This window comes from Struthio camelus, chromosome 13 (genome assembly GCF_040807025.1).
Source record: "Struthio camelus isolate bStrCam1 chromosome 13, bStrCam1.hap1, whole genome shotgun sequence".
Lineage (NCBI taxonomy): Eukaryota > Metazoa > Chordata > Aves > Struthioniformes > Struthionidae > Struthio > Struthio camelus.
In genome coordinates this window covers 9,986,501-9,996,500 of record NC_090954.1, presented here as the reverse complement: position 1 = coordinate 9,996,500, position 10,000 = coordinate 9,986,501, and the positions used below count along the sequence as shown (strand labels likewise).

General features: G+C 67.2%; 1 protein-coding gene across 1 annotated transcript; it reads left to right on the top strand.

The window, feature by feature from the left end:
- The first annotated feature begins 996 nt into the window (after positions 1–996).
- Positions 997–2,842, top strand: EIF4E1B (eukaryotic translation initiation factor 4E family member 1B). Its single transcript, XM_068960107.1, has 7 exons — positions 997–1,002; positions 1,155–1,264; positions 1,389–1,484; positions 1,704–1,767; positions 2,043–2,156; positions 2,281–2,420; positions 2,646–2,842. Exons 1-7 carry the CDS (start codon positions 997–999, stop codon positions 2,758–2,760), a joined length of 645 nt encoding a protein of 214 aa, XP_068816208.1. The 3' UTR covers positions 2,761–2,842.
- The last annotated feature ends 7,158 nt before the right edge of the window (positions 2,843–10,000 follow it).

Here is a 10,000-nt window from a genome sequence, read left to right as displayed (position 1 = left end):
TGCTCCGTCACCCTCCCAGTCGAGAAGTTTTTCCTCCTGTTCAGACAGAACTTCCTGTGGTTCAGTTTCTGCCCGTTGCCTCTTGTCCTGTCACTTGGTACCACAGACAAGAGACTAGCCTCATCCTCTCGACACCCCCCCTTCAGATACTTGTAGATATACAAGTATGTCTACATACTTGTGTGTAGAGGGTATGTCTACATACCGTCCCCATATCCCATCTCTTCCCCATTGCATCTGTCCTGATCCCATCCCCTCCCCATGATATCCTCTCCCCATCACATTCTATCCCCATCCCCATCACCCCATCCCATCCCTTCTTGATCCCATTCCACCCCCATCCCATCCTGATCCTCCATCACCGTCAGTCCCGCTTCCATCCCACCTTCTCTCCAACCCATCCATCTGCATCCCATCCCCATCCCATCCTGTTCTAATCCCATCCCCATCCCGTCCTGACCCTCCATCCCCATCACTTCTGGTCCCATCCCACCTTGATCCCAGCCCAGCCATCTGCACTGTGTCACCATCCCACCCTGATCCCATCCCTTCCCATCACATCCTGTTTTCATCCCATCCTACCCTGTCCTCGTCCCATTATGATCCCATCCCTTCTGCATCCCATCCCATCCTGATCTAGTCCCATTCTGCCCTGATCCCATCCTCCCCATCCCACTCTGTCCCCATCCCATCCTGAGGCTATCCCACCCTGTCTGCGTAGCATCCCCCCCTGCCCCATACCTCACCATCCTCTCTCAACCCCATCCCACACTGTCCCCATCTCATCGCATCTCATCCCCCTCTGCCCTGACCCCATCCCTCCCCGTCCCCCCTGCCTTGCCCCCACCACCAGAGAAGCAGTCTCCATACCCCTTCCCAGCAGGCTGCCCTCCCGCCCGGCAGGGCCTGGCCAGGTGCGGTGGGGCTGGCCGCTCGTCCCGCCCGGCTGTGGGCCCTTAAGAGCCGGGGCTGGCTGAGAGGCCTGTGTTGGTCATGATGCAGGTGGGTTCCTGCCTTGAGGGCTGAGTCCCTGGGGCTTCTGGCTGTGGGGCTTGTTTGGGGGAGGCTGGTGGGCCTGTGGGGGGTCTCAGCCCCCTTATACTGTAGCTGCTGGTTCTGTGGAGGCTCTAGTGGGGTGGCCATAGGGCTCCTAGGGGCTATCTCTCCTTCCCCAGAGGAGGCAAGAGGAGCAGAGGCGGCGGCGGGCTCAGCAGCAGGAGCTGCTTCTGGCAGAAAGCCTGGGCAAGCACCCCCTGCAGAACAGGTATGGGGTCCTGGGGTGGTGGCTGGGGCTGAGCCTCAGGGAGCCTCCCCTGGCATGAGGAGGTGCTGGGGCTGAGTGGGGGCTCTGGCACCACTGATCCCCCTGCCCGCCCTTCCTTCCCCAGGTGGGCGCTGTGGTTCTTCAAGAACGACAAGAGCAAGATGTGGCAGGCGAACCTGCGCCTTGTCACGAAGTTCAGCACAGTGGAGGACTTCTGGGCGTGAGTGCCCTGCTGGGCCGGTGCTGTGCCCCCTCGGGGTGGCAAGAAGGGATGCTGGGGTCTCTGTGCCATGCAGTGTGCTGCTGTGCCAGCCCCGCTCTGTGCTGCCAGGCTGTGGGGGGAGCCTGGTGCTGGGGGCCTGGGCTGCGGCAGGGGTGCCGGGGTCTCTGAGATGTCCCTTCTTACCTGCTTTTGTGTCTTGTCTCTGACCCACTGCAGCCTGTACACTCACATCCAGCTTGCCAGCAAGCTCACGTCGGGCTGCGACTACTCCCTCTTCAAGGTGGGACACCCTGCCCCCCTCTCCTGGGAGCAACTGGCAGCACCCCGGGTGCAATCTCTCCCTGCTGCACCGTCCCTATCCCTCACCACCCCTCCCCCTGCGTCGCCCCTCTGGCTGGCGGTACGTTCCCAGGTCCCTGCCGAGGTGGCACGGGCTCACCAGGGTGCCCTGGCTGCAGCGCAGGAAGCTTGGCCAAGCGCTCACAGCTCCCTGCACGCCGAGCCAGCTCTGGCCGTGCGCTCGGCAGGCCTGACCGCTGTCTCGCCTCTGCCCAGGACGGGATCGAGCCCATGTGGGAGGACAACCAGAACAAGCGTGGCGGGCGCTGGCTCATCACGCTGGCCAAGCAGCAGAGGCACACAGAGCTGGACCGCTTCTGGCTGGAGACGGTGAGTGCACGTCCTGTGCTGGCCCTGCTCCCACCTCTTGTGCCACTCCATGGGGTCAAGGCAATGGTGTTTCCCTGCCATGGGTGGCTGGGACTGTCCTGGGCTCCCCCCCTTCTCTGGGCAGCTGCTGTGCCTCATCGGGGAGATGTTTGATGAGTACAGCGATGAGGTGTGCGGGGCCGTCATCAACATCCGTGCCAAGGGGGACAAGATCGCCATCTGGACCCGGGAGGCGGAGAACCGTGAAGGGGTCACCCACATCGGGTAACACAACCCCTGCAGATCCCTCCCTGCAAAGGTCACCTGGGCCCTTGGTCCCCTCTGGGGAATGGGCCCCATAACAGTGGGGTCATTTCTCTGCCTTTTGCCCTGAGCTTGTTCCCCTCCATTGTCCCCCATGGCTGATCAGGGCTGGTGGTTTGGGTGTCCTGTTCCCCAGCAGGGAGCTGGAGGGGAAAGTGTCTCTGCAGCCCTCCCTCTCTCCTCCAGGCGTGTCTACAAGGAGCACCTGGGCCTGTCGCAGAAGGTGGCTATTGGGTACCAGGCCCATGCGGACACGGCCACCAAGAGTGGCTCCCTCACCAAGAACAAGTTTGTGGTGTGACAGTGGGGAGAGCTGGGGGTCCTTCAACCTGTGAGGGGGGGACCTGTGAAACCCCAGAATGAAATTGCTGCAGCTGAACACGGTTGCTGTGTCCTGGGCTGTGCTGGGGCCCTGGGTATGCTGCTGCCCAGGGGGGAGGGCTGGCTCTTGTTTTGGGGGGGAGGGAGGGGTGCCTCTTAAGAGGGTGACCATGAACTGCCATACCCCATACCTGCTGCACTGCCAACTGCAGGGTTGGCAGCCTGGCTCCGGGCTTGGGTTGCTGCCTGCCCCTGTGCTGACCATCTCCTGCAGTGCTGGAGGCCGCTGCCCGCAACCCCAGCGCCTGGGACTTGGTTGGGACCCCTCTCCCTGGGGCTGCAGGGGTGCCCCTCTGGTCTGGGGGGCCCTCCGGATAGTCCCTGGGAGGATGCTGGCTCTGTCATCTCCCAGCTGAGGTTTGGTTACAGCCTGGTGCCCTGTGAGCTGGGGCGGAGGGGGAGTCCAGCTCCCTGCTGCGTGGCTCCCTCGATCAGCTCAGCCCTCTGCAGTAGTGGGACGCAGGCTTCCTAGTGGAAGACCAGCTTTCCTGCTGGAGATGCTGTGCCCATCCTCATGAGCGCCCAGGCCCGGCAAGAGCCAGGTGGGCTGCTGAGCTCAGGCTGCCCTCACTTGCATCCCCCACTCCTGCCTTGGTGCATGTGATGAGGTGGCACTGCTGGGGCTTACAGCCATCCCAAGCTGCCAGACCTGCAGTGCGAGAGGCTCCTGTCCTCAGTATGTCAAGCCCTGTGACTTTGATGTCCTCTTTAGCTGCAGCTACTTCTGTCCCCTCCCTTCCCTAGCCTTCCTGCTTGCTGTCCTGCATCGTCTGCTGTCCCTCCTGGCAGTCCTTGCCCTGGGGTGCCCCAGGCTGTCCATCCCCTCTCTGAGCAGCCGGGGATCTCCAGTCCCAGCGCAAGGATCCGTGCCCTGCCTTGGGACAGTGTGTCCAGCAGATCTGGGCATCTGCACCTCCTCTTGAACCCAAAGCCCTCTCTGTGCGTATGGGGCCCTGCAGGGCAGGTGGGGGCTGAGGGCCCCTTGCTTCCCATCACTAAGAGCGTGGGCCACACACAGCGCTGCTGCTGCTTGCAGCTGGGGCTGCTGCCTGCCCGTGGGCTGTGCAGGGAGCTGCCTCCGTGCTGGGGCCCTCCTGCAAGGGGGCAAAGTCACAGCGCTCTCTCTGCTATTTAAAATTGCTGGAGGCAGGCCCAGCCCGTGCAGCCTCTGCACCACGAAGCTGCGGACGTGGTGCCCGGTGGCCTTGGCAGGTCACCTTCGCTGGGGACGATGCTCCACACGGTGTGCAGCCGCGGGGGGTCAGCTGGAGCGTGCTGTGCCCCGGCCCCTCTGCGGTGCTGCCAGCCCCCCGCGGCTCCTCCTGGGTGGCCGAGCCGGGCTCGTCGTCTGCCTGGCGCACCCTGCACCCGCTTCCCTTGGGTGGGGGGCAGGTGGGGGTCCCTGCGCCAGGGCTGGGGGGCGCGGAGCGGGTCCTGCTGCCCCCCTGGGCGGGCAGGGGGCGGCGGCGCAGGCCGGGCTCGCCTGCACTGGCAGCCCCTCGCCACGCGATGGTGCCGCTCGCCCGGCCTTGGCCACCTCCGGCGCGGCGGTGGGCTGCCAGAGCCCTGCCTGCCCGCGGTGGGCTGCCAGAGCGGCCCCCAGCCCCGGCGGGAGCCGGGCATGTTGCCGAGCCGCCGGGGATGAAGCTTGGGGGGGGGGGTGGTCGGAGGTGCTGAGCCCCCCCCTACCCCCGATCAATGCACCTTTAATTGCCACTTGTTTGTGCCCCTTCAGCAGCAGCATGAAGGGGGTGGAGGGACACCTGCCCCTCTGCGGCCTGAACTTGCTCCCCTGCCCGGCACGGGGGCCCCCCACCTTGTTATGGGGCTGAGCACCCGTGGCACCCACCGCCCTGCCTGCCAGGGCACCCCTGTGCCCCCCAGCCTCTCCACAGGCCGTGCCGGTCCCCTCACCCCCGTGCCCAGGGCAGCAAGGCTGCAAGGGGGAGAGGAGCTCCCCGTTAGCAGCGTTCAGCACCTGCTGCTGATAATTGCTATTCCTGGTGTTGGCAGGGGGTGTGGGCTAATAGGGATGGATCAGGCAGGGACCACGGAGCAGCACCCAGGGGTGCTGGAGCCTTTGGCAGGGGCTGTGCCCAGCTTGGCAGCAGGATGGCACAGGCCACGTGAGCGTCCCTGCCTTGCCCCTGCCAGCGTGCTCGTGTGCATGCATGTGTGTGCATGTGCATGTGTGTGGCACATGAGGGCTAACGGGCCGGGTGTGCTGTGACAGGCCAGCATCAGAGAGGACCCCCCCCCGTCTGTGCCCACCCTCAGGCACAGCCACCTCCCATGGCGGCCAGGGTAACACGGGCCTCAGTTTTGCCCCTGGGGTCTAGGGGCTCGGCCCTGCAGGGATGGGCACTGGCGGGGGCGAGTCGTGCGGGCAGGAGGGGAGATGAGGCGCATGTGCTAGGGATGCGTGGGCTGCGTGGGGCTGGGGCTGCTCAAGGCATGCTGTGTGGGGTGCATGTGTGTTGGGTGCTGGGTGGGGGGCTGCAAAGAGGGTGGCATGTGCCCACAAGGCAAATGCCCCCAGGCTAATGCCGACGTGGCAGCGCTCTCCTGCCAGCACTTTGCCCTCTGGGTCTCCCCCCAGCAGGGACCGGGTATTCAAGGGCCGTGGGTGCAGGGTGGGGGGCTATGGCCTCCAGGACCGTAGGTGCATCTGGGTGCGATGCCCTGGGAGCACAGGGCCACGTGCTCAGGCCCCACCACGCTGGAGGGCCAAGGTTACCTTGGCCGGGAGGGTGGCACGCGCTGCTGTGCGCTGGCGCAGTTTATTGCCATTCACATGAAGCCGTAGCAGGGATTTCATTTGATTGGAAAAGTAATAGGAGCCATTTGTCTCTAGCAGCTTTATGGGCTCCTGGCAGCCCTGCAGCCAAGCCAGGCCAGGGGCCGAAGGGTGCCCACCCGGCGCTCTCCCTTTGGGAACGCGGTGCCCTCCGTCCTCGGCTCCTCCGCCCTGGGGCCCTGCGCAGGGGGTGGAGGGGGCTGCGAGGTGGGAGGCACCCAGGACCCCCCGGCAGGCACGGCTGTGCCAGGGCTGCCCCTGGCCTGCCTCACGCCGGGCAGCCGTCCCAGCTGGCAGCCAAGCTGGCAGCCCTGCCACTAATCATGATTAAAAATTAGTGCTGATCAACAGGAAGGGGCAGCTGGCGGCGGACATGATGCTCCCCTGCAGTGGGGGCTGCAGGTGGCGTGGGGGCACGGAGCCGTGAGGGCGGGGGGGCAGAGATGTGGGGCTTGGGGCCACGGGACCAGGGTGTGGGAGTGCAGCAAGGATGGGAGATGCGGGGCCCTGGGGGCGCAGCGGGGATGGGGGTGGCCACCTCCGCTGTGGCTCGCTCCTGCTGCCCAGGCTGGCACTGGGGCAGGGGCCACGTCTCCCCCCATAGCAGGATGCCCTGCCTGGGTGGCTGGCGCCCGTCACCTTGCTGGCAGCTGGCATGCAGCGGGCTGCCAGCCCAGGCTCCCCCCATGCCACTGGCAGAGGCGGCTCCGGCAGCAAGGACAGATCCTGCCTCTGTGCTGGGTGCTCCAGCTCCTGGCACGCGCCTGGTACAGAGGGGCCAGGAGCTCCCTGGGTGCAGGGCACCCATTCTGCTGCAACCGCAGGTATGGATGCTGCAGGATTAAAATCCCCAAAACAGATGGGGGAAGAAACTGCTGGCTCCGCCGCCGGGCGCGTGGGCTGGGGAAGAACAGGCAGCGCTGGCTCACCGGGGAGTGGGCAGGCAGCGCGGCTGCCGGCGCTGGGGCTGTGCCCAGCCGGTGCCCGCGCCGTGCCGGCCAGTCTGGTGGCACCAGTGCCAGTGTCGGTGCCTCTCCGGCCCCCCTGTGCCGTGGCCCCCCGTTGCCTGCAGCACTGCCTGTGCCCACCTCGCTGCCCCCTCCATCTGCCCAGGTGCCATGGGGGTGCCACAGGCCCCGGTGAGCAGGACGTGGGCACGCTGGGCACCTCCAGCCCCCAGGACCGGCAGCAGCATCCTGTCTCCACGGCGAGGGGTACCCGCGGCGTGCCGTTCCCATGACAACTCCCCAGAGACAGCAGCAGCCAGCGCAGAAGACGTGGGAGGCGAGAGGCCTGCAGACCCCTCGGGCTCCCCGCACAGCCTGCCCTCCCTGCAGCCCCCATCCCACCTGCCTCAGGATGCCCTGGATTAACAGGGTGCAGCTAACGAGACATTGCGTGCAGCCTCCTCTCCCACACTGCAGGCACAGTCAGATGAGACTCATTACCCTGCTGCCTTAATGCCCCAGCAAAACGAGGCAGCTGGTACTAACGGGCCTGGTGGGGTAGCCCTGGAGAGGGTGACAGGACAGACCGGGGCGCAGCAGCCAGGCTGCACCCAGGTGTCCTGCTCCCAGCCTCGGGCTCTGCCTGCCCCATCCTGCTCCCTGCAGCACGGGGCAGGCAGGCAGCAGCAGCGCCGACGCTGCCTGGCTGCTCCGTGCTGCTTCTGCCCAGTGGCGGGGTTTGCGTGGCAGGGAAGAGGTTACATGCCTGCAGGGCCATCCCTACTGCCGGGGGGGTGGAGGCGGGGGAGAGGGGGACCGCATCTCTGTGCCCCGTGCTGCAGGGAACCTGCACCTGAGAAGGGTCCCTCGCTGTCACTTCTCATCTGCAAGATGCTGGCAGCCACGCTCCTGCAACACGGCTGAGCACTCTCCTTCCCCGCAGGGACAGGCTGGCACTTGCTGGCTTGGCAGAGACAGGCAGGAGGAGCAGAGGGGTGGGATAGGGACAGGGACGAGGACAGAGGCAGCCTGGCTGCAGGCCTGCAGGATTCATCGCAGCGTGCTGCTCTGGGGGGCTGAAACAGCGCCCCGGCGCCGGCAGAGCTGCCCCTGCCGCCCTGCCCCGCGCCCCTCCAGCCACGGGTGCTTTGGCTCCGCTGGCCCCGTGCCGTGGCCTCGGTGCGCCCCGGCTGGCTGGCATGTGCCCGCGGGGCCTTGTCCTCCCCCAGGCGCTGCGCCCACGAGCCTCCAGCCCAGCGCCTGCGGCAGCAGCGCACCCCCAGGTTCGCCGTGCGCCAGCCGGTGGGTGGGCACTGCCGGGGGGCACCATGCCCGGCTCCGCTGCCCGCGCCGCAGCCCCGTCCCTCGGCTCCCCCGGCTCGAAGGGACCTGCCTGTGTCTCCCTTTGACACAGATGTGTCTGAGCAGCCTGGGGGGGCTCCAGGAGTGCTGCCACGTCCCCGCAGCATGGCCCAGGGACCTGCCGCTCTGCTGGCTCGGGGGAGCAGCCGCAGGCCTGGGGCTGCCGGGGCGCAGGGCAGCGCCACCTGTCTCTGTGCTTCCCCTCCTTGCACCACGGCCTGGCATGACCCTGTGCACCCCGGCGTCCCCTTGCAAGGGGCTGGCAATGCTCCGGGATTAGACCCCGTCAGCCGGCGGCAACCAAAGAGCTGGCTCGGGGACCGGGGGGGACGGGGCCCCTGCCCGCCCGCCCCGGCTCTCTACAGGAGGGCTGGTGTTTCCCAGCCGGTCGATGCGCCCATCGATCCCGGAGCATCTCTGCCGGCTGCTCTCCCGCCGCCCTGCTAATTAATTGCCTTTTGCTGCTGCTGCAGGAGCGCAGGCTGCGCCGGGCCCTCCCCTGCCCGCGAGCGCAGCCCCCCACCCCGCGCGCCGCCTGGGCACCCTGAGCTGTGGGTGGGTGCCGGGCTCCGTGGGCAGCACGGCCAGGGCGTCAGGTCCCTTGGGCGCCTCTGCGACGGCGGGCGCCCCGCCGCTGGGGCCACCTGCGCTGCAGAGGGAGGGGGTCTGGCAGGCCCTGGGCTGGGGTCGGGCTCCGGTGGGGGCCCGGGGTGGGGAGGGAGCAGCGTGTGTACGAGGTGGCGTGGGTGGTGGGGCAGGACGTTGCAGAGGGCGCAGAGGAGGTGCTGGGCGCTGCAGGGGTGGAGGGGGTCTGGGGGGCATTGCAGGGGCGGCGGGGAGGTGCAGAGCATTGCAGAGGTTCTTGGTACCCGCAGGGGGGTGCGGAAAGGGGGGGACAGGGGCATTGCGGGGAGCAGGGGTCCTGCGTGGCCCCTTCAGCACGCCGAGCTGCAGGCCGCCCACTGCTCCAGCCGTGCCCGCCCCAGCCCCACACCACGCTCGGGGACGCTGCCTCTGCGCCGGGCTGTGATGAGATTTCTGTTTGGCCGCCTGGATAGAAAATCCGAGCGAGAGGATGCAAAAAGCCTGGCGGAGCGCCGGCAACCTCCCGCTCGGGCCCAGCCCCGGGGCGAGAGTGGGCACCCCATGGCCCCGGGCACCCAGCGCCCACGGCTCCCTGCCTGCCTCGGCGCCAGCTCCCGCGCACCGGCCTTCGCCCCCTCCCTCCGGGCACCCCCGGCACTCTCCGGTGAGGTCCCGCACCCCTCCGGAGCCGGCCCGGCCCCCTCCCGGCCGGCCTGCTGAGCAGCGCGCCAGCAGCAAGCGGGTGGTCCTGGGAAGCCTGGAGCGCTGGGGCGGGCGCTGGGGGCTGCGAGGAGAGGGCTGGGGCGGGCCGGGGGCTGCAGCGACTCTCAGCAGAGCGCCTTCCACCCCCAGCGTTTAACGTAGTTAATCTACTCTTGCAAATGGCTAATTTGGAAAATCCTCTTATCAGAATTAGGTCCTCCACATGCATATTTATTTACTTTCCATTTTTCATAATCTGTTCGTGGCGCTGGGTTTGTTCTCCGGCGCCTGCCTCCGCCCGCGAGCGCCGCGGCCCCGGCACCCCCCGCGCAGCGGCACGGCCGGCGGCGGGGGGAGCGCGCACCCCGGCCCGCGCTGCCTCGCTGCGCAGGAAGAGGCCCGGGCTGTGCCGTGCCCTGCTGCGGTGCCTGCCGCGCCGTCGTCGCTGCCGTCGCGCCCGCCGTGCCGGTGCCCGCGCCTGCGCCCGGCGTTAAGCGGTGTTTGTTCGTCAGCACCTTCTCCGTTTGTAGCTCAGTTCGGCTGACGCCGACGGCGGTTCTGCTAATACGACGGTGTTTAATATTCTACTTCTTTAAACGCTGCACGTGGATGGGGAGGAAGCGGGAGGGCGATACATGAGCTCCGATAGCTATTTACGTATCTGATGGGAGTTCAGCAAAGCTCGGAGCTGGCCATGCCGGGGGCCGGCGGGGCGGGCAGGGGCCCCGCTCAGCCCCGCAGGCGGCTCAGAGCCGCTTGGCGCCGGC